Source organism: Ochotona curzoniae, unplaced genomic scaffold (genome assembly GCF_017591425.1).
Source record: "Ochotona curzoniae isolate NIBS_2020 unplaced genomic scaffold, NIBS_Ocur_1.0 contig_1, whole genome shotgun sequence".
Lineage (NCBI taxonomy): Eukaryota > Metazoa > Chordata > Mammalia > Lagomorpha > Ochotonidae > Ochotona > Ochotona curzoniae.
In genome coordinates this window covers 43303246-43327624 of record NW_024464918.1, presented here as the reverse complement: position 1 = coordinate 43327624, position 24379 = coordinate 43303246, and the positions used below count along the sequence as shown (strand labels likewise).

At 46.8% G+C, this 24379-nt stretch overlaps 1 protein-coding gene across 5 annotated transcripts in view; it reads left to right on the top strand.

Annotated features, from left to right (window-relative positions):
• Window positions 1–891: 891 nt before the first annotated feature.
• Window positions 892–24379, top strand: part of AFAP1L1 (actin filament associated protein 1 like 1) — a 57476-nt gene continuing 33988 nt past the window's right edge. For 2 of the 5 annotated variants that reach the window (XM_040973011.1, XM_040972982.1), the window contains exons 1-2: window positions 892–996; window positions 23652–23780. In XM_040973011.1, the coding sequence (XP_040828945.1) occupies window positions 981–996; window positions 23652–23780 (145 nt within the window). In that variant the 5' untranslated portion in view covers window positions 892–980. Of the gene's footprint in view, window positions 997–23523; window positions 23781–24379 lie in introns of those variants that run through there. The other 3 variants (XM_040972992.1, XM_040972974.1, XM_040973002.1) reach the window with 2 other exon arrangements.

Sequence of the window (24379 nt, the reverse complement as noted above, 5' to 3'; positions counted from 1 at the left end):
TGGCAGGGGTGTGAGTCCTTGCCACCTTTGCTGACTCCGCGGACATATTAAAAGGGAACTAGTTTTCAGCTCTGATATGGGATGGGAAGTCCACGAGCAGAGGCTTAACCCAAGGCACAACGCGATGCCAGCCCCCAGGGAAGGATCTTAAATGCAGACACAGATGTTGACAAGAAACGAGTTAGACCTGTTTTCACCATGACTACACTGATAGCATGAAGAAGCTGACATCAATTTTAAACTTCAATCTCATACCTAGATCACATTATTTTCTGTGTCCTCTAAGTATCCTGGCAAGAACACACTTAAAGTAGATTGTTCTGCATTCTAAACGTTTTCATTTCTGTCCGTTCATTTTGACATGTTGTCGCGATTCTGTTACACACAGAATGTCAAACGCGATATGACCCATTGCCCACCTGTCTCCCTTCTCCACAAAAGACCCCCTTTTAAAAAGAAATATATTATTACTGTTGTTATTATTATTTTGCTCCTCTTCCGTACCATTATTGATGCAGCCTCAGCATAGTTCTGGACCCGCTGTCACAAAAGGGCCTTGGGAAACAGCTGCCAAGTGAACACGACCCGAAAGCAAGGGAAGGGGTGGCACACGCAGGGAACCCGGCAGGAGAAATGCATTCTAACAGCCTCTGTCAAAGTTCAGCGGGCTTGGGAAGCAGGGGTAGCTGACCCCGCGCGGGGCTGAAACGGGCCCTCTAGCCCCGCAGGAGGCAGCGGAGCGCAGGGGCGTGGCGCAGGCAAGTGCGGGACACCGGCCGGCAGCCCAGGGGCGAGGCGCGTTCGGGTCTATTCCGGGAGCGGCGCAGAGGGGCGGGCGCGGGAGGGGCGGGGGCGCCCGGCAAGCATCCTGTCTGGGGGAGGGGACCGCGGCCGGCCCGGGAGTTAGCGCGCCCGCCGCCGCCAGCCGCGCCGGAGCCGCTGCGCCCTGCGCTGCGCGCCCCGGGGGTCGGGCCGGCGCCATGGATCGAGGCCGGGGTAAGTGGGGCCGCGGGGTTCGCACTTGTTGCTGCGCTGGGCGGGGAAGAACGGCCCGGGCGATTCGAGGCCATTGAGGAGGTGGAGTGGAGGGAGCAGGGTGGGCGGTGGGGAGGAGAAAGAGTAGCAGGCGGAAGGGCGCCGGGTGCGAAATCACGGCCCAGTGCCATGTGTACAGGTGCCTCCTGCTGCCTGCCAACCCAGGACATGTGGATCCCTCCGGTCCTGGGGCTGAGTCGCTCCTGTGTGTGAAATCGGAGTTTCCACACTCAGATCTGTAATTTCATCAAAGATCCACCCAGAATTACGGAAGGAGTGCGCCCCTCCCTGCCCGTGGAAGAGTTTGCAGGTTTTGTTTCCCAAATCCCCTTTGCTTGTGCAGTCAGTGTGTGCCCAGGAGAAGCTCTGGGCTTTGGGGAGGGGAGGGCTCCGGGAGCAGGCTAGCGCCTGCAGGTGTAAATGCCTCGGTGAGTGCGGGACCTGGCTCTGTTCCCGAGAGGCTGAGACCATGGCCAGTCTATTCTTAAGGGAAATAGTGCGATATTTCCCAGGGTCCCATGCAGTGATTTTCAGAATAGCAGAACTTCCACAGAAATGGTGAGATTCAGAGCAAGTGGGATCAAAAGATATCAATAATTGGAGGTGGGAGGGGAACCACAGGAGAAGGCCACATCTTAGGTCCTGGAGTTTGCAGTGTGTGTGTGTGTGTGTGTGTGTGTGTGTGTGTGTGTAAAGATGCAGACTGCATGAACATGGGGCAGTGGCCAAGGCTAAGAATAGAAATGCTGGATTCCTCACCCTCAGGAACCCAGAGTTTGCAGGTGTGAGGACACTTGGTAAAGTGGCAAGAGTGGTGTCGACATGAGAAGCTGCTGTTAATGATGGGAAATTCCTTGAGCTCTCCACAATAACCTTGCACCCCTCCCCCATCTGCCTGTTTGCTGTGACCCTCAAGAGGGTGGGGAGAGGGAGAGAAGTGACTGTGGGGATGGAAAGGAAGAGGAGACACCCCGCCAGGAGTGCAGCAGGTGTGGGGTCGCCTTCCCATAGCGCCTTGGTTCCTTGATTGATTCTCAGAAAGCCATGGGGGGCACCCCTGGTGTGCAGTTCACAACACAAACTTCTGCATCCACCCCATCCTGAAGGAGAATGGAAGGGAAACAGGAAGTAGAGGTGCTTCTGTTTGGTTCTTTGGGAAACTGGCAGTGATTTTTAAAGCAGTTCTCACCTGCTTGATGACTTCTGAGCAAGTGTGCAAAACGGAGCACACTCAGCAGGAAAGGAAGACAGATCAGGCTCCAGCCCCTGTCCACCTGGGACAAAGAACACTGCTCCCCCACCCCCACCCAGGCATCAGATCCCTCTACGTAGAAACTCACAGACTTGTGGAAAAGAAAACAAAGTGTGGCACTATTGCACTTGGCTGTAAATGCTTGGTGACCCGCACCTCTTCAGCAGGAGTTTGCCTTGCACTCGCCCCCTGGAAACCAGATTCTAGGGAGAACTCTTGGTGCTCAGAATCTTCTAGCGCTCTGCCCTCGAGCAGACTTCTAACCTGCTTTCCTTCTCCTCCATAGCTCCTGTCACAGGTCAGCAGAGTGAGTCATCTGAAAACTTGTTTAGTGGCCTCTGCCCCTTCCTAGAAGTGATGGCTATGCTGACCCAGCACCTAGCACACAGTAGGAGCTTGCTACAAGTGGCCTGATTCACGATAAGGTTAGCTTTTTAAAATCAAATATAACTGGAACCTCACATCAAAGTGGTGCTTTGTGTCTCAAATTCCCATCCCTATGTTACACTGGCTCTGACTTCTTGAACATTCCAGGCCACCTTGAACAGGACCAGGTTACCTGTCTAGATCCTCAGCTTTCTAAACAGCTAAATAACTGCAGGCATCTCATAAGTTAAAACAAACTTAACTGTGCTGCAGAGTGCAAAATCAATACGTGTTTTCAAGATAAGAGATCAGGCTTCAAAATTCATTTCAGCAAACCCTTCTTGACATGAGCTTCCCCGGGGAGTTGTCAGGGAAGGTAGGAGCAGCACAGGTCTCGTTTCAACCTCCTACCTGCCAGGTAGGGGAGCGGGACTGTCATGCCCAACATCTGGGCATGGTTAAGCTTGGTTAAGCTTCAATGTAAACAACAATGGAAACTGAAGTCATTGGGCTCTTACGTGTGTCAGGCATCAATTTAGCTTCTCTTCTCATGGATGGGGACAGGGCTACCCTCAGGTACTGCTGTTCCTCAAGTCCCCACCTGAGGCAAGCAGGCCTAGCATGTACGCAGATGTATTTCAACAGATGTTCTTCAACTTACAAAGGGGCTATGTCTCAGTGAACCTAAAATAAGTCTATATTTGCCCCAAATGTTACAAAGTGCTAGTTTATACACCTGACCTACCCGGCATGCTAGCTTAGCAAGATTATAGAAGGAAACTGTTAACATAAATAGAAGAAGGTAATGTGTATTTCCCTTTGACTACCATGCTAACTGGGAGCTGTGCTGGGCCCTACTCCCACTGGAAGTGGATGACGTTGTATGTCGTTAGCCTGGGAATTCAAAAGCCAAAGTCCAGTGTCTGCTGAATGTATATCCCACTGTTGCAAAGTGGGCTACATCCTAAGTCAACCGTAGTGAGCAGGGACCTGCCTGTGTTGATTGGCTAGGATTGCCCTAACAGATTACCACTGACTGAAGGGCTTTCCCAACAGAAATGTACTTCCCAAGCTTCTGAGTGCTGGGAGAGCAAGATCAAGGAGCGATCAGGACTAATTTTCAAGGAGGCCTCTCTTCCTGGCTTGTAGGGCCACTGTACCCTCAATGAGGCCTCTAGTGTACACATCTCAAAGGTCTCTCTTTAATCAGACACCAGTCCTGTCAGATTAGGGCCTCACCTTTATGGCTTCATTTCATGTGAATCCCCTCCTTTAAAAGCCTGTCTTCAAATTTAAGTCACACAGGAAGGCTAAGGCTTCAACCTGTGACCTACATGACATTCACAAGTTGTGTTTACAAGTTCACAAGTCAAAGCCTAACAGTGGGGTTAGGTCACTAACAGACTCTCCCATGTGACCCGAGCTCTGCTTACACCACAATCCTGCCTTACCCTTGCTGCAAACGGCCTGCCTGGGCCCTAGAACAGGGCCCACATTCCACTGCTCCTGCTCAGACCAGGGCGAGGCCTAAGCTGCACTGTTCCAATGTTTCATAATAATTGCAACATAAAAGTTGGTCATCAAAGTCAAGTAATTCAATAAGGGATGTAGAGTTTCTCTTCTAACAGGGTATGTCTTCCTATGAGTAAAGCAGCATTCATGACACAGTAACAGGAATTCCTTCCAACAGGATTTCCTGATTTCAGGAATATCGTACAATTGTTAGGGAGCCATTACAGACATCATCTTCTACAAGACAACCTAATTAACTTTCTACCTGAACATGAGGACAAAATGCGGATACTGATAATATTCTTGCTTGTTGTAAATATGAAATGCATGGAAAATTTTCAAACAATATCCAGTACTTTAGATCTGTGCAAATGCCATTACAATAATTATAATCACTCTTCAACAGACTCACCATAATAAAGCCATATTGTAGAATGTCCCTCCATAAGCTGGTCCCACTTGCGTATAAGGCAAAGATAGGAAACTTTTTACTAGCTTGTTTGTGTCCCAGAATTCCCTCTTGATGCTTGTCTCCCAGAGATCCATGTCTTACCTTCACAATTTTGTTTCTGAACTTTCCAATGTTCTTGAACCATCTTCTCTTGAGAGGCTTTGGTCTAAATATTAAATTTGCCTTTTTAATATCCAAGGTTCAGGCTGAGAGTCCTGATTTTTGTGAGGTGATTTGTTTCTCCAAGATTCCTTTTCTTTCCACTTTACACTAGCTTTTCAACTAGCTGAATTCCAAGCAAGACGGGAATTTTTAAAATATGTATTTATTTTTATTGAAAAGGCAGATATACATACAGAGAGCAGAGATTCAGAGAAGATCTTCCACCCGCTGATTCACTCCCCAAGTAGTTGCAATGGCCAGAGCTGAGCCAGTCTGAATCCAGGAGCCAGCAGCTCCTCTGGGTCTCTCACATGGGTGCAGGGTCCCAACACGGTTATGGAGGTACCCAGTTATGCCTTTTCTACTTAGGAGATAGATACTTGGGGAGTTAATTCCATCTCCCTCCCTTCAGGTTTAGTCTTGTTCACCAACACCCCCATTTCCTTTAACAGCTCCTCACGTGCTTGTATTGTTAACAGAAAGAGAGAAACAGGAAGGATCATCTGATTGGTAGTGAGTAAAATGAGTTCAAAATTGGGTCACTGGGAGGTTGCGTTGACCCCTGAATGGAAATGTATCAAGAGGTAATGCAGAAAGGGCCCTGCTATTGACTTATAAAGACCTTTGGGAATCACCCTCTTAGACAGCCTTGGTCCTCTACAGAGGTCAGTGCATACAGAGGAATGATGTTATGGGGAGACACAGGGGAGAGGGGTAAGAGGCATCAGGGAAAACAGCAAGAAGACATTCCCCACACACACAGCACACAAGCAGTGGGAGAACATGGGGTCATGTGAGTAAGCATCGACCCGAGGCCAGGGACTTGGCAAATGGTACTTTATTTCACTCTTCTAATTCTGGGTGTCATTCTTCCTATTTCACAGGCTGAGGAAATGACTTAGTTGGCAACTTGCTTAGGGCAGGAGCGCACAGGCTATGAATACCTCTGACAGTGGGAGACTGGCAGGGAAAGGTTTCAGAAAAGCCTCCTGGAGGGATGGATTAGGGTTATTTCATCTAGATTGATTTGACCCCCAAATCAATGTTTTGTCCATTTCTGCAAAACAGGAGAACACACCAGAGAGGTTATAGGGTCAGAAGAGCTTCACGGAAGTCCAAGAGAGATGGGACTTGGCAGAGGCAAAAAGCCAGTTCAAGTAGAAGCATTTATGACTCTCTAGAGTGGGCTTTCAGCAGAGGTGTGATTGAAAGTGAGACTGTAGGAGGTGAAAAGGTTGTGGGCAAAGAACCAGGAGGCTGTGTCAATCATTTATTTGAAAAGTTTAGCCAGAAAAGGAAGGAGGTGCTGCTTAGGGTGTTGTTGTTGTTGATATATACCAATATATCTATACACACACACACACACATATATGTTTTGGGGAAGGGGTACAAGTGGCTTTATTTTTTGTTTATAAATTATAAGGGTTTTTTTTAATTGTAATAAGAATATGAGAAGCTGACAGTATCCAAAAAACAAGATTGTTTTTCTGAAGCAAAGATGAGAATGGAGTAATGATGGGTTCCTGGCAGAGGGTGGGGAGGGAGGAACTTAACTTGGCAGAATGCTCACCCACGTGAAAAAGGGGGTTTGAAACTGATGTTTGACAGAGAGGCAGAAAAAAAATCCTGATGAAAATGGAGAAGCTGAACATCAATGTGACTGAGCAGGACAAGGAAATGTCAGCAGTGTCCAGCGCCCAGAAGGAGCCCACGTCCCATGGCCCCACAGGACTGTTGACACCCATTACGGAATGTGGCTCCAATCCAAGGGCTAGCTGGCATGCATTACCTTTGTCCATGACACTCCTAATGAAGTTCAAAAAATTAGGTCACTTCCCCCAGATCATACAAGTAGAAAGTCATAGTCAAAACTGAAACCCAAATTTATTGATTTTTTTTTCTGAACCATTCAGCTCTGCTGAGCCCCCTGGCTGACCAAGTGAGCTCCTGGAACATGGTGCAGTGGGAAAGATGATGATAACACTGATAAATGTTGCTTTCAAAAGGACTGATACTAATAGAGAAGGGGATGAAATTGAACAGTTTCTCTGCTGTCTCTTGAACAATAAAATTTTCATTCAATGAAAAGCCGAATATAGGACTATTTCTCTAGTTGTCCAGTATTCAACTTCCCAAGAAAACAGAAGGCAGCATTAAAAACTCCTACTGGGCCCAGCATGGTAGCCTAGTGGCTAAAGTTCTCACCTTTCTTGCACCGGGATCCCATATGGGTGCAGGTTTTAACCCCAGCAGTCCTGTTCCATCCAGTTTCCTGCTTGTGGCCTGGGAAAGCAGTTGAGAGTTTCAACAGAAGCTGAATTTCCAAGCTTCATTTGGGGAAAGCATACATATGGAATGACCCATTCAACAACAGAACAGTGTTGTAGGTATGGAGGGAAGCCCACAATGATAGCCTAATGGCTAAATCCTTACCTTGCATGTGCTGGGATCTCAGATGGGCACTGGTTCGTGCCCCAGGTACTCCACTTCCCATCCAGATCCCTTTTTGTAGCCTGGGAAAGCAGTAGAGGACAGCCAAAAGCCTTGGGACCCTGCACCTGCATGAGAGACCTAGAAGAAGCTCCTGGCTCCTGGCTTTGGATCAGCTCGGCTCTGGCTGTTGCAGCCATTTGGGGAGTGAACCAGTGGATGGAAGATCTTTTTCTCTGTTTTTATTTCTCTGTGTATATCTGCCTTTCTTTTATTTATGGCATTTTAGTAGACAATAGTTTTCAGTGGGGCTTGTGAATTACAGACATGTGAAGACAGAATTTAAGGAGATGGCCTGATGTAATGAAAAATTATTTAAAGCTCTTCATCTAATTGGGCTGAGACTGTCAGTGGTTCCTCATTTTCCATTAGATATAAACTACAATCTGGATGGTGGCCCTTGGTGCCTTGCTCACTTGTTCTCTCCCTACTTCACCAGCTCACTTTGGGTCTTAGCCTACCCAGACTTTTTCATATCTACATTGCTCCGTGCATTTTCAAATTTTTTGTACTTCACTACTGTTCATCCTTCACTCTCTACTCAAGCAAGACATCCCAAGACAGTAGCTGCACCCCTCTCTTCTTCGTGTTCAAAGCAACCCCTGTACTCCTCATTAGTTGCCATAGGTACAAGCACAGTTCACTGTGGGACTGAATTAGCTGTTAATTGAGCTCTGTGAGGACACAGCCCTTCTTCCCTTGTTCAGAGTCCCTTCCCCAGAACCTGGTGTAATGCTTGGCTTAGTAGGTGCTCTGTAAATATTTCAAGATAGTAAACAGTTGAAAGCATGAGTACAGAATTCAGAGTAGAAGTTGGACATGGTCACATTCAGCTCCAGGATTCCCCGCATCAGTGATACTTACTTTGAGGAAGGAAACAGAGTTTAACAGCATTTCCTTTGCTTTCATCCTTTATACAATCAAATCCAAAATCCTGGTGACTATTACTGGGAAAAGGGCCTTGAATGACTACTTCCATCCTGTCACCTCCTACAGGAGCCTCCTGCTCCTGTTCTCACCTTTCCAGCCTGACTTAAGGACCCCTCCCTGGTGTCTACAGCTGGTTCTCAAATCCTGCTGACCTCAGAATCATGTGCTGTGGAGCCGCTGAAAATCCACCCCCAGAGATCTGACCAGTAGGAATGAGATTTCAGAATCTGCATTTTCTGCAGAATGGCTCAGATTATTCCAAGGTGTTCAGAGGGGGTCACACATAGTTCCCCTGCACTGCTCTGAACATTATCTTGATCATGCTAACACACCTCCCACGATTCACTAGCTCTCCATCTAAGTGAAGTTATGGGGTCTGCTCTGTTGTCCAAAGTGGCCTTCTAGAACCTTAAAATGTCTCATTTAGTTTTAAAAGGCCATGCAAACTTTTTTTACTATAGTCTATTATATTTTTATGTACCTCATAACACTCAACAACCACAATAAAATTTTGCATAAAAATAGAACTCCAGAGACATGCCTCGCCCCCTTGCTGTCCTCTGCCATGGACTCCCAAGTTGTGTCAACTCCCGTAATATCCTAGTGTGCATGTTGGAGTGGATGTGAGTGCAAGGATAGGGACAAGCTGCCTAGCCTGTCAGCCCCTGACTTCTGTGATGCAAGAACATAAATGTTGATAAAGCATGTAACTTTTAGGAGCATTTTGACATTCCAAATGATGCACATGTTAGCTTCACATCAGAGATGTCTGACCATCACGGAGTGCTTCATACAGAGATTGGGCAGCCTTCACCACAGCAGCCATATGCAGTCTCATTTAGAGGTCATGCCCTAGGGGCTGGCTTTGGTAAGAAGGGTCCTGTATGGTAGAAATCAACAGATACGATTGATTACAAAAGTCATTTTTCTGAAGAGCCATTCAACCCTGAGTTTCTCTTCTGGCCCAGATGTTTGTACGAAATGAACAGTGGAGACAGTCTCCCCATTGAGTAGATGTGAACACTGAGGCTCAGAAAGATGATTCTGCCATCTCCCTTTGCGAAAGAGACTACCTCGACATCATCTCCCTCCTGCACCCCCATTTCCAGCACCCCTCTGACTACCCTACTCCTTAGCCTGGGCTTGCCAAAGATGTTACTGAACTTTTTGAAATGGCTCCTCTATGTATGTATGAATTCTAGGCTCTGGAACAGTCTTCATGTCCCCAGTGTTACCTTGCAGCAAATGTCCAATGGTCAAATACTACCGATGTGAAGATCCTCCTGAGTTGCCAACCCTCTCAAAAGTCCAAGAAGTAGTCACTACCAGTTTCCCTACCTCACTGTGGCAGAAACTGAGACTCAGTGAGGGCCTTTGTTGAACCAGCCTGCCTGCTTCGGAACCTCAGTTCTGACCATTGCTCTCCACCACTGCTCCATGAATGTTAGAGCCAGTTCCAGCTTAGTGACATGAAGGACTTGCCAACTAGGCCTCAGGCACTTAGAAGCTGAAGATGCCAATGTGCAGACAAGGAGGTGCTGGGAAGAAGGCGGAAAAGGGGCATCCGAGCCAATCCAGGGACTCCTCTGTAAAGGTCTGGTCAGGCAGCTCACTTGAGGTCTTATTTCTTACTCTTCACACTCCTGCCACTATGGCCCTCAGAGTTCTGGGCTTCAAAATCCAAGCTCCCATGCTCCTGGAATGAATAAGGGCACTAACATAGGAGCACCTGAGCAGGCTCATTCTCTATCTGAAATTCCATTTGGGGAATCCCAGCCATGCCCCGAGTGCAGAACTGGCCTTGCATGATCCTTCACCCTGGCACAGCTGTCAGGCTGCTTCAGGGACAGAATGTGGCACCACATTGCGGTCATTCCACCCTGGGGAATTTACTGACAGCATGCTTAGCTGGGGCTTTTTATAGCCCTTCATCAGCCTAGAAGAAAACGGGGACATGGTGGTGGGAGGGGGGATGTAATGTGCCTTTTCCGGCACCATTCCCTCAACTGTGGAGTCCCCAGAAACGTGCAACTCAACACAGAGCAACAGTCACAGCTAACTATATGCTATGGGAAGGACGCCCACCCACTGATGCAAGAAAGGGATTCCCAGCCCAATTCCTCAAATCCCTACTTGGGTCCCAGATCCTTCGTCCCTTCACCTGCCAGGAAGACCTCAGCCCCTGGGCCAAATCCAGCCCACCACCTGTTTTTGTAAATAAAGTTTTGTTGAGACACAGCCACATCCATCCCTTCTATATTGCCAATGGCTACTTTCTCACTAGAGGGTAAAGTTGTGTTGCTGAAGTGCAAGCCACATCCAGCTTAGAAAGATTGAGATAAATACTATCTGGTTCCTTACAGAAACAGTTGGCCAACTCCTGGATTAGATTATAGAGACTGGGCATGTCTGCCTAGAGCACTGTGATGACAAGGAGTCTGAGGGATATATCCCGACTGAGAGGGAGCATTGTCCTTAAATCATGTGCAGATGAGATGCCCTGGGTAAAGTGGACACAAAAACACTGAAGACAGCCTCTCACCCCCTGCCAGCCCGGGAAGCCCACCGGCTTCATCAGAAGAGGACTTCAAAACCAATTCTCTGCCCTTGGCTTTAAAATTGGGGGAACTGAGGCTGGAGGAGTAACAGAATTTTGCTGGAAATCAAAGGAGGGTGCCCCAGGTGGTTTTCCACAGAACTACAAAACAACCACCAGGTCTCATCAGGGCCCAGACATCTCTGCTCAGGAGAAAAACCCATCAGCTGCCGTAGCAAGTCCTCCAGGCTACCCCTTGTGCAAGGGTAGCCATGAAGTGGCTCAGAGCTGATTTTGGTAAGACACTGTTGAGATCTGCCAGTACCTCACATGGCCTTGGCAAGGTCTGGGGCCTCTTCCTCTGACAGCAGCAGAGCCAACGAAGAAAATAAAAATTAAATTGAATACCTCATTTCATTGACATATAGACATATTCTTTTTTAAACTCAGAACATATCTTACATTTGAAATATCAATTTGTTATTTATTTCTTTCCTTTAAAAAAAGGTTGTCAATCATTAGATAAAAACATCTTCCAATCAGTGGCATCTCAGAATGGAAAAATTATGATAATTTATACTAAAGCATTCTTTTGAAGATGAAATCAGATTTATTCATTTGCAGAATAAATATTTACTCTTCCTGCCCATTCTTGTTGAAGGGTTTGCTGAGAACAGATCCTGCTGATATGAAACGAAGAGGGAATTTTTTTTAGCTGCACTTGAATCAAAAAGAAAACGGATCCTCTGGGAGTATGCCAGGAAGGCGGGGAGGCTCAGTGCCTTTCCCCACCTCTAGCCAGCAGCCAGGTGCAGCTCAGAGGGCTCACAAGGGCAAGCTCAGGGTCCCTGCACCCTGGAATCTTCTCATGTGGAAGAGAAAGCAAGATTTGGTCACCAGTGCCTGTGATGTGAAGTTAGAGCTGGCCGGTATGCAGCAGAGAGAATGTGTAACAGGACTCAGGGTCCAGACGGGGACCTCCATAACCCTATGAGATGGCATTCCAGAGGGAGAAAATGCTGAAGAGAAAAGGAGGGCAGTTCCAAATGTTGCTCAGGAAGCAGATGGGCAGAAGGCAGCATGCTTGGAGCCAGAGGAGAAGGCAGAGCCTATGGAGGCCTGGGAAAAAGAGTAATGCCTTATCTCGCAGAACCCCAACTGGGCGTGTCTTCCCTCAGAAGCTGTGCTTCTGTTCCTAATAATAGAAACGGGATCAGGGGCAAGCAAGTGTACTGGGTGTGTGTCAGGTTGCCCGGGTTTGAGTTCCAGCTCTGCTCTTCCCACTTAAATCCTGACTCTTGGTTTCTTCAACTGAAGACGGAAATAGTGATTGCCTCTCCACTCTTGAAGGGTAATTGGATTCGCACAGAGAACCCTCTCAGCACATGAGAAGCATTCGATTTTTCACTTAGATCAAAATGAATGTTAGGTTTGTAAACAATCATCTTCCTAAATAAAAGAGAGGAATCCATGTGATCTCACAGATACTTTATCTCAAGTCCCCTCACTGCCCCCACCCCCACACAGATCCCCCCAGGGAGGGATGAAATTCCAGAAGAGTGGGGGATAAGCCACAGGGAGTGCCTGGAGCAAGTGAGGGTCTTTCATCATGCATGTCACAAAGGAAAACGGGCAAGCAGGGAGGGGCTGTGAGATGTTGCAACTGGGAGAAATTATCAAGGCCAGTACTAGGCCCTGTCAAAGTGGGAGAGGATGGGCAATGAGGAACCATAGCAGGTACTTCAGGTGAGTTGCAGACTGTGTGGGATTAAAACACTGATGTCTAAGAACAGAGGCACACAAAACTGAGGCTCAGTGAGGTGCCATGACTTGTCTGGGGCTGCAAACCCCAAATACAATTCTGAGTGTTTGCCACCAGAGGCTACATCACCTGCTCTGTATGCTACCCTCAGTCCCAGCCTTCCTGCCAGGGATTGTGCCACCTGATTCAAGTCCTCTTGAAAAGGGCATTTGCCTGATTTCCTCATTCAGATTGCTAGAAAATCCTTCTTTATTGTGAAACTAAGATTGGGATTTTGGAGTTGCAATCCACCAACTATGTCCTGGAGTCCCCATATGCTCCAGGGAGCTTTCCCACACCCAACTTGTTCTTGGAGACAGGTGCCATAGGCAGGATTCACAGACCCTATCCACATTTGTGGTCCTTCCTCCAAACTCCAACTGTCAGTTTGTCCCTCCTCCACACAATCTGTTGGATCCTGGATGACTGTGACTTCTGTGCCATCGTGGGGGCACAGTTTACTGAAGACATTGAACAAGTTATCTGGATAGGTGACATGGCCTATCCAGGACTGACCTAGAGGCAGCAGCATGTGAAGTACTCTCAGAGGATGACAGGACACTATCCAGTGGACGGGGACAGTCTGTCCGGCATGCTTTATGAACTGTTCTACACATACTGTGTAAGACCTCACTGAGTGCTCAGGACAGCACCATCAGGGATGGGAACTACTTCTATCCTCATTCTGTACATGAGGAAACAGACACAGAGAAGCTAAGTAACTTGTGTGAGGTCACACAGCTCCTCAGAGGTGGCAGCTGGGAGAGGGCAGGTTGTTCAGAAGAAGTAGGACAAACAGTGCTGGGGTAAAGTCTCAGATAGTGAAAATAAACCAGAAACAGTAAAAGCTATATTTGAAAACTCTCTTGAGCGGAACAAAGCAACAGACATCCTGGGATCCTTGTAGCACAGCCTGAGGCAGCTGTTGATGTCTTCCCAGTTCCTTTACCACCCTGAGGCTTCTGTGAGAAGATTGGGCACCTAAGCCTGGCTATGCTCAGTGGGGTACTGTTGAACCTCATCTTCTGGATGCCTTACAAGTTCTGTTGTTTGGCTGCAGTGGTGGAGGGGGAGGGTGGCATTTCTATTCCAATCCCCTCCACGGGTTTACAGACTCTCCTTTGCAGTGTGCTATCCTCTCACTGGCACAGTCAGTAAGTCTGCTGGGATCAGATCACTTTGACGCTGAGGAAACAGAGGTCAGAGATGTGAAGCAACTTGCCCAAAACCACATAGACAGGAAATATGGAGCTGTGGCTTGGGCCCCAAGACTCTTGTGCCTATGATTTCCCCCTCTGCACCAGAAGGTTCCAATCTTGATATCTTTGGCCTCTAGCAAGCCCCTCAACCTTTCTAGGCCTCAATTTCCTGGCAGTAGAAAAGGGAGAGTTCTGACAATGTAGGTACAAAGAAGATGCCCACCTTCTCTGACAGGGAGTAGCATACAGCAGGGAAAATGAAGGAAAACAGAGGCAGGCAGCAACATGGGTAAACCGTAGCTACATATTACAGAGAAAAGCCACAAAAGTTTATCCATATCACCACACCCTTCTAATAAAAGCAACTAAAATGCCAACTGTGTTTTTTTTTTTTCAGCTCTATGTCTTAATGTAATAAAACTAGAGAGAAAGCAAGGGTACCCAAGATGCAGTATTCAGGATGGAGGAAGCAGAGAGGTCCTATCTCAGAGTCAGATGTCAAGATGTTGGCTTTTGCTCTGAATAGTAACTTTGTGGGTGTTTATTTCATTAGAAAAGATAATAGATTACATTAATTGAATGAATGAATGGCTTTTAAAAGTAAGGCATGATGAGAGTATTCAATCAGGATTAATTCATTTTTTGTTTACCTGAGGTCCTATTTCTAAATGGTCTGCCAGTTCACTTCCCAAAGACCCACAATCACCAGAATTGGACCAGACTGAAAACAGGAGGCTAGGACTCCACCCAGACCCAAGAACCTGCTCCATCATCATGTCACTACCCAGGGCTGGAGCAGCAGGAAGGTGAACCAGAAGTGGAGGATGTGGGACTTAAGCCATGCACTCCAATATGGAATGTAAGCATCTCAAGTGGCAGCCCACCCTAGGAGGGCCTATCCCTAAAAAGAAATAAAAGCGTTAGGCACAGCACTGGCGTATAAGGAAGTGATGGTGATTTTGTTTTTATCCTTGGGCATCTTCATCACCTGCATAATCCAGATAGCCCTGGCCAGAGCCTAGAGATGTCTTAGAGATGTCTGGGGAGCCTTCAAACTCTGACTTCTCAAAAGCAGCAAGCCCTGCCTCCATTGAGGCCTCAGGTGACCCCTGACCTGGTAGTGAATGAACACCAGTGGGGAAAGGTCATACATGACTCAGGTTGAGTTCAGCAAGCTTTGGGATCAGAGGGTCCCTGTTAGAAGAAGGTCAGAAGGCATTATATAATAAGCATTCACTGAAAGCTTAGGCTCTGCAGTTAGGTCTAGTCTGAGTCTTTGCTCACTGTGTGCCTTAAGAAAAACAGCTATGCCTCTCTGAAGCACATTTGGTTCATGCATAAAGCAGCAAATAAAAGCTGAACCCATCTGGCACGACCCTTAGAAGAATGAAATGAGGTCATCTATACAAACATCTGGAACATCACTTCAGAGCCTGTAAATGCTGCCTGCATTTGTCCCTGGGCATCCCAGCAACTCCTCAAGACTACCAAGTGTCCTAAGCCTTTGGTGGAGGGGACAGTGCACTGCAGAAGACAGAAACAGCTGCCATCTTGGGAGCAGGGGAGGACAGTGTGTGTCACAGTTTTCCACTTCCTCCTGGAACCATTTCCTGTGTGAGGCAAACAGGGAAGAATCTGTAGACAAAGGAACAATTCTGGGAGAACCCAGTCCTACAGCCAAAAGTTATTTCCTTGGGACTCAGTGGCCAGCCCCCACCCCTATGGGTGGTCTGGGGATGGCCTGAAGAGAGGAAGCTTTAGCTTTCCTTGCAGCTTGGAGCTGAGATCTTTTATGTGCGCTAAGCCAGGTCCCTCTTAATGGAGGACTGGATGGGCAGAGCTGCTGTTGGGAACCCACTGAAGATGCAGGCTGCCCAGAGCCCAAGAGTGTGGCCTACAGTACCTGGGGAAGCATCACCCAGAAACATCCCAAAACCTTCTTCCCCAGTAACCTGTGATCACTCTATCTTTGTGAAATAGCAATAGGTCAGAGACAATGCCAATGGTTTATAACCTTCCACAGTACTCCCCCTCACGCAGACCTATCCATGGGTTTCCCAAGTTCCTTTGTACAGAAAGATTTGAAAATGATGCTCAGAGGAATTGAATAACTCACCCAAATCACACTGTAGAAGATGGGAAGAGCTAGAACCCAAGCCATGAACTCCAAGGTCAGGCTGGAGTTCTGCCCTCCCTGCTGCCCCATCTCCCTTCCTCGTGAATGTTTCTGTGTTTCTGTCTGGGGGGTCAAACTTGCCCTCTTCGCTTCAACATAAAAATGTATTCAGTCTCCTGCCAGAACTCTAATTAACACACAAAGGCTGTCCAAGGTGACCTCACCACCCCCTGTCCTGCCTCCCGCCAGGCTATATTTAACTCCTGGAAAGCAGAGAGCTGGGCCCTAGGATTTGCAGCTGGGTTTTCCCTGCTGCTGCTTGATCATTCTTTTCCAGCCTGCATGCAGCCTGCCACAACAGGAAGTGTTTGTTCTAGTGATAAACAATGCAGATCCAGCCAGGGCTGTCCCCTCCAAGGCTGAGCCTGCTGTTTGGCCTTCACTTGAGAAATCTTTGTAAAATCAGAGGAAGGAAGACATCCCTGTGGGTCCAGCTGGGTAGATTTGTAACAACTCGGAAAGATTGGGGGCAGTGGAAGGAAAGATTTCTGAACTCAGGAAGTGATGACAGCTCTACCAGCCTCACCAGTGGAACTGGTGACCTCTCTGCAGGATTAACCTTGAGTTGCACACAGACCAAAGCAGCATCCCCAAAAATTCTGAACACTGGTAGAGAGATCCTAGGTACACTAGTTCCTCAAAAATTCTTCCCATTTTGTAATCCTCAGTTACCCCACCTGTAGAATACCTGCCTTTCATAAGAAATAATTTATGCAAATAACACATGCAAAGAGTAAAGTAAGCAGTCAGTATTTACTGAGTGCTTACTATGCCAAACGCCATTGTAGGCACTTTCACATGTCTTGGGGTCCATTCCCACTGACGAGGTGGACATGTTCACATGTGAAGGCATGGTGTGGTTATGTCAGGAACCCAAAGGTCCACAGCTAGGAATTGGGGGAACGTAACTTAAACTTAGATACTTTGAGTTGTTCAGTACCTACTACTTATCATTATCTGATAATTTATATGTTACAATCAAATTCCAGGGGCTCATGCTGTGGTACAGTGGGTTCAGCTACTGCCTGAGACACCAATATCCTATACGTCAGATTCTGGTTCCAATCCCTGCTACTCTGTTTCTGATCCAGCTCCTTTGTAATGCACCTGGAAGGCATCAGATGCTGGCTGAAATACGTGAGTCGCTGCCACCCAAGTGAGAGACCTGGATGAGTGATATTCCCAGATCCTAGCTGCTACCTGGCATAGCCTAGCTACTGCAGCCATTTGGGGAGTCAACCAGCGGATGAAAGACATCTCTCTCACACTCAACTACTTTCAAATAAAAACTAATTCTTTTTTTTAAATCCATCAACTACAAAATATATTCACATGAAAGGTACAAGTTCAACTAAATAGCACGACTGGGATTTTAGCAAAGTAAGAAATTGGGCTTCTGCTTACCTTTTGGTTTGTCCTGTTTGTTTGGCTTCTTTGCAAGTGTCTTTTACTACACTGAACCACAATAAGGATAGACATAGCTTTTAAGTCCTATTAACATTCACACTTAAGAAACACAACAATGTGCTCCAAGAATCCACTCATTCTGCCATCACTTAAGCACTCAGTCTGCATTGGCACTGTTACTGCCTCCAGGGAACCAGCAGGGAGCTCATTTCAAGGAAACTGACAGTAATCAAAAGCCATACATCTAAATATGACTTAAAGAATGTGAAGTGCCACAGGGAGAGGTACTTGATGCTGTGATAGCATGAAATAGGGGGAAAGGGTGAAGTCAAGAGGACAGGAAGGGATCCTGAAGGGACAAGATTGAGATCAGAGTAGAAAGGGTATTTCCTGGTTGACAAGGAAACAGCCTGTCCCTAGGCTAAGGAGCTCAGGGGTATAGCATGAGGGAAGGATGGTTGGAAGTCTCTGGAAGGAAAGGAAAGCTTCCTCTTCCTCTCCTCTCCCACCGAAACGTGGAACTCCCTTCTCATTAGTAATCACTTTTCTTTCCAGGAAAATTTGCCTCCCTGCCATTACAATGGGCTGTGTCCTGTTCACAAAATGGCTTTTCAAAACATACCACATGTAAAGTCATCACCAAAATCAGGCACTGGCACTTTCTCCAGGACAAGAGGGATTTTGAGTTGGAAAATAAGTTCTTTTACTGTGTGGAAATGAGGAAGGAAACTTGAGTAACCCAAAAGAAAAATTGCAGGACCTTCATAAAACCACATTCCCACAACTCTTTTACTTTCTATATATTTTCTCCATCAATAAAAATAATGAAGAATGAGTGATCTTTGTGGTCCCTGTAAAATTTTGTCAAATAGTGAGGTAGGGAAAAGGGAAATGACAGCTGCCCCTACTGCTTTGCATTTAACAAAATTATTTCCAGCCTCCAGTAGGTGGGCAGAAATGAGATTCTGCGGTAAAGGGCCTAGATGTTTTACTCATATGATTTGTTGAAGTTGAATCATTCATTTGCCTTTTGTCACAGAAGTTAGACTAATTACCATTAAGGACTCTTAAATAAACATGACCCTTTGTTGTGCTGTATCCTTAAAGCTACTTGCTGAAATTTTCACTCTGTGTGGAGGGAAAGGTCCTCAGAGCTAGTGACATGCTTTTTGTCTGTGGCTTAATTTCTGTTACATAACATCTCCTTTTGATTTCAATTAGGTAGAGAAGGTGGAGTAGCAGAGAGACAACTGATATTAGTCTTGGCTGAGTGCTTAACAGGACTAATAAACACTTAGCAGCCTAATGTTGGATGGATTTTTAAAGAAGTTTATAGTTTTATTTGAGAAACTTTTTTTGCATCACAAATTATCCCATTTTGGATTTCTGTGACACAATTGAAGACTTATAAACAATGATCAGTCCATTTCTTCCTGTTGGCTTTGTTTTTCCATCATTGGGATTTATCTGACATCCCTAAAACTCAACTAAACCAAACAAGATCAACAAAACCTAACCTTGATTCTAAATGAACATAAAGACAGTCCTAACCTGATGCCAGAGTCTGCCCTCAGGGACTTGGAACAGGAGGAGGAGCAAAGCAGGTAGGGGTTCGGAATGGGTGATTCCTGGCTTGCATTGTTACAGCTCCCAAGGGAAGATGTTGTCCCTTTGCCTGGCATGGAGGAATCCTTGGTCTGTGACCACCCGAAGCAAAGGGCTTTTGCCTTCTTCCGCTCTCACCCATCCCAATCTCAAGATCAAGGATAGAGCTATAAAAGGTCCATGGGAAGAGACTTGAAGAGTCCCAGGATGTCTCTTTTTCCCAGCCTCTGCTGTGCTGCTACTACACCTGACTCCACCCCAGGAGGCACACAGGAATCCAGGGAGTAGCTATAGGGCACTGAGTGCCCTTCTCTGTGAAACAGCTACTGTTATTACCCACACTGTGAAGAATCTGAACCTTAGGAAAGTTGAGACATATCCCCAGGGCCACATGGCTGGAAAATGACAGAGCTGGGAGAGTCCTGTCTGCCCACAGCCTGTTCTCTTAGCCACTCTTCCATGATTCATCTTAAGCACCATGTTTTGTGTAAACTTTGTGTGAATTTGACACCAGATACTTTTTTTCCAACTGGTCATGTGATCATACTTAATTCCAATAATTTCTTTGACCCTCACTGTCTATGTATTTAAAACGAGAGTGTTAAACTAGATCACCAAAATACTTTGTTCCTTGAATAAGTGCTCCTTGGGCATCTGTGTACTGAGACACAGCCCCAAACATATGAACAGAGCGTTGCTACAAATCACAGCCTATCTATCAGTACTGTCTAGCCAGTACTCTGGACTCTGCTTGGTTCTGGGGAGTGTTGGGAAACAGTAGCCATGACAACAATGTGGCTGTCACTTGATGCTTGGTCCAGACATAGCGCCATGCCAAGTGCTTCACAAGCATGACCGTACCTGGCCTTCCCTGCCTATGAGGTCAGAACCCAATTGTTCTCATTGTAAATGTGACAAAACCAGACTCAGCATTCTCTAACATGGTCAGAAGTGACAGTACAACAGATCTCAGTGTGCACAGTCTGACCCTGGCTTTCTAACCACTGTGCTGTTCTAAGCAGGACTCTGTGCTCCAGCTATTGATCATCTCCCACAGGGTTTTTATTCCCACTTTCATGCTTGAAGTGAAAATTCTACCCCCTTATTTCAAAAGGGGATGTTCAGTGAGATTTTTTTTTTAAGGAAAGTAAAAGCTTTCTCTACATTCCTGGTATTAAGATGTCTCCTGTAATATTCTGAAAAAGTTGAAATTTGGACTGCCTGCCATCAGAGTCACCTGGATGTACTTGTAAACTACAGGTTTCTGGGACAGGCCAACTGATTCAGATTTTCTGGATAGGAGACCTAGGAATATGTATTCCCAAGTTCTGTCCCCTAAAGCCTTATTCTAAAATTCAAGCTGGCTGCCCTGTGGATGTATATGAAGATCCTCAAGGGTCATTTGTCACAGGTACTTAAGACTTTATTCCAGTTCAGTTCTCAGATGGTTCATATCCCTGTGGTTTTGGGTTTTCAACACTCAAAACAAAGCAATCACTGAAAGCACTTCCATAGTCATTGTGCTTGAAAGCTAGCTTTTGGGGGTTAGCTTTGTATTGTTCCTGGAGAGCTCAGCACTGGCCGAGAAGTCTCCAAATCCATAAGGCACATAAGGATGTTTATCTGGGAAGAAGTTCTCACTGTTAAGTTAGCTATTTTCTTTGGGTTGCTTGGTTTTCTTCTATGAAATCTTCACAATTAAGGCCTTAAAGTCTGTGGGCCCAGAGGGAAAGGGAGTGGGAAGAAAGGGAAGAAGGAATAGTAAAGAAGCCCCTAACACTGGACAATCAGGAGTCATTCATCAAAGGGCAATATCTGTAGAGGTATGATGTTGGGGGTGTCAAATCTACTTTTATACAATACTGAGAGGGCCCACACCTTTTCAGTGTCCTTCTCCACAGTGTACAGTGGAATTTTCCAGTCTGATTCTGTGGGTGTTCTGAAAGTTAAGTGGGCTATGTGCCCCTCTGTTTTAAAACTTTGTGTTTTTTTTTATGAGTTCTGCAAATATTGTCATAAAACCAAACTTATGTACAGTCCTTAATAGTTTTTAAAAGTATAAGGAGATCCTGATATCAAACGGTTTCTGAACATCTGTCATAGGGCTGACACTGGTGCCGTGATGGCCCCGGTTGAGAGCAAAGCAGCATCTTGGATTTTTCTGCGAGCATTCACCTGTGGGCCTCAGAGAGCTCCCAAGCTGCCCTGCGGCACTCACTGCCTTGCATTCACCAGGGCCTTGCTTATGAGCACGCACATGTGTGTGACTGAGAGCAAAATGCCCACCAGGCCACCCTTCATTCGTTGTTTCCTAAATCCCCAGTGGGAAGCTGGGCACACATTTATTGCTCAGTAAATGTCTAAGGAAGCTAGGAAGTTTATGATTCCATTTCAAGATTTTCTTCAAAATGGCTAAGTTTGGTTGAAGTTATCATAAATGTCTTCCCTCTATAAAAAAGGAAAACTCCTTCCCCTCCAATTCTGCACCTCTGCTTCAGTGGCATAGCACATTTCACCTCTCCACCCCCAAAATTGTGTAACGCAAAACCCCAGAAGTCACCCAGACTTGGAACTAACCAGAGTCCTCCTCCTTCAGTATGTGCAACTGTTCCATGGCTCCCAACCATCTTGGCGACAGTTCCAGAAACATCAGTATCCTAAGTGGAACACTCAGAAGTGCCATGGGATTTAGATAGGAAACTGCCACTAGGTCCCTGCCTCAGTGTTAAAGATGGGGGACCTGTCCATGTCATCAGCCTTTAGTTCATTATCTCCAACTTTAGGATGATACTGAAAGCCACAGAGAGAATGTGAACATCACATTCTCCTCACAGTGCCCCATCTGTACACACAATGTCCATTTTAGAGGAAATCCATGTGCAGTCATCTGCTCATGCCTGCTAGCACCTAGCACACGGAGCACTCACACTGACCAAGCAAAGCCCCACTGTAGAGGTCAGGGAAGCCACCTTGCAGTCCAGTCCACATCTCCCTAGAGCCTCATGGCTGCAGCAGATGCTGGCAGACATCAGCACAGACCAGCGAGGCAAATTTCCCAGTGAATGTAATATGGACAGTTGTTCCGTGGTTAGACTACTGTGTGTCCTGTGGTTAGCCAGCTAGATTATTCTTCATGCTTGGTATAAATGTTCATATACAGCCTTATGAGGCAAGTGCTGGTATTATACCCCCTTAACAGAGGAGAAAACTAAATCACTGACAGTTTATATAATATCCAGAAAGTACAAAAACTAATGATAGAGGCTGGATTTGAATCTAGGCTGTCTGGCTCCAGGGTCAGTTCTCTTTTGCATGATGTTATAGTCCCTAAGAGCCATCTTAGATCCTGGATGAATAGGTAAGGTTCTTCCTGCTTTCGCAGGAGAATTGGGGCCACAGAGAGCACAAGGAGTTTTAAACCTCAGCACAAGTCGTTATCAGAGCACCTGACAACTCCACTTCTGATCCAGTTTTCTGTTAATGTACCTGGGAAGGCAGTGGAGAATGACCCAAGCACTTGGACTACATAGAAGACTCAGATGGAGTTCCTGGCTCCTGGCTTCAGTTTGTCCCTGACCTGGCTGTGAATGGCCATTTGGGAAGCAAACAAGCCAATGGGAGATCTCTTCCTCAGTATTCCTAGACAAAATTAAAAAAAAAAAAAAGTAGGAGTGATCCTGGGATCTATCTCAGAACTTGGTGGGATCAAGTGAGGCAGCATGAGGCAATATAGGTCTGTGGTTAACAGAAGAGTGTGAATGGAGCAGGTGTAGTGGAGGGTCTACCAGCCAGACAATCCTCCATCTAACGAGGATAACAAAGTGCTTGATGGGAGGTTTAAATGAGCCAATCACATGGAATGGCTTCCCCCAGATCCTAAGGTTGTTCAGCACAGGCCAGCTTTCTTCTTGGGCATCAGAACTCCAAGCAGAACAATGCTACTCCTGTGACCAGATTGGTCTTCAGCTCTAAGACAAACAAGTCCCAAGTTGCATCAGTGACATCATGGTCTTGGCACGCCCCAGTCTTTAAAGGAGTCTCCACTCTGGGCTCTTCAACCTCAGAGTGACCTGGGCCTGGGAGTGTGTCAGAAACAAAGTGTTTTAGTCCCCTTCCCCTAGACCTTCTGAATCAAGACTTGCATTCTGATAAAATGTCCAGGTAGTTCCTGTACACACTCAAGTATGAGAAGCACTAGTGTATCTTGGAAAGCAGAAATGGTGATGATAGTCTGAGACATGGGGTAGGAAGGGTTAATGTTTAGTTTGGCTCTGGCCAATGCACCGGAAACAGAAGGTTCCAGAGATTGAAGTGTATGAACGGAAGCAACAGGAAGCTTCCTTCCTGCCTGTGTCCTGGACAGCTGGAAGCTCCCAGCTGAGACCTGAGCTGAGCACCCCCAGGCCTGCGGAACAGAGGGCAGCCTGGGACAAAGGGAGGCCTAGTGAGGCTTAATGAGGCCTGCTGGCCTTGCCTGAGGACTGACTGGGCTCAGAGTGAACCTAGGATGTCCAGTCGTCCAGCCAAGGCACCTGAGGTCTGAGGCATAGTGGAGAGGCCTGGAGAAATGTCACAAGGTTAACTTAACCGGCCCTCCCAAGGGAGGAGGTGGCCAGAGCTGAGACAGCTGCATGAGGGCCCAGGCCCACCTCCTGGCCTCTGGTGGGTGGGAAGGGTGCAGGTTCCTAGATGCAGAGCTGTGACTGTGTTCCTTGGCCCTCTTCCCCAGTGCTGGAACAGCTGATCCCAGAGCTCACAGGGCTACTCAGCCTCCTGGACAACGAGTACCTCAGTGACACCACCCTGGAGAAGAAGATGGCTGTGGCCTCCATCCTACAGAACTTGCAGCCCCTCCCAGGTCAGCCACAGGCAATCAGTCCGGAAGTTTTCACTGTGACAGGTTGTAAAACTTCCACTGCCCTCCTCCAGAATCTTCAATAATTCCCCAGGTCCTTCTGCAGGAAGACACAGAGGCCTCTAGAATGGTGACACCTGCACATGTCACACTGGTCCAGTTGTCCATCCACCTGAACCTCTTGCTCCAACACATCCTGCCTGTGCTCTTTGTGTACCTGCACCCTGCCTCAGCCCTCTCCAGACCATATACACAGAACACACATGTCTCACACACACAGCAGGCACACATGGCATACATTCACACATAAGACACACACTGATAAGCATAAACATCACACACTACACAAGCATTCCCACACCCCTCTGATACACACACACATATCCTTCTGAGCTGTACCCCTCCCCTGCATATCTGTCCATGTCCCATCCTCCAGGTCTCCACCCTTCACTGTGGGTCTAGCAGCAAGCCACCTTCAGTCACTACAAGTTCTTCATCACCTCCCTCTCAGTTAAAGGGACAAAATGTGCCCAGTGAACTCAAATGAGCTGAACCCATGTCCCATAGAGTTCACAGCATCTGAAGGCCACTATAGGAAGCCA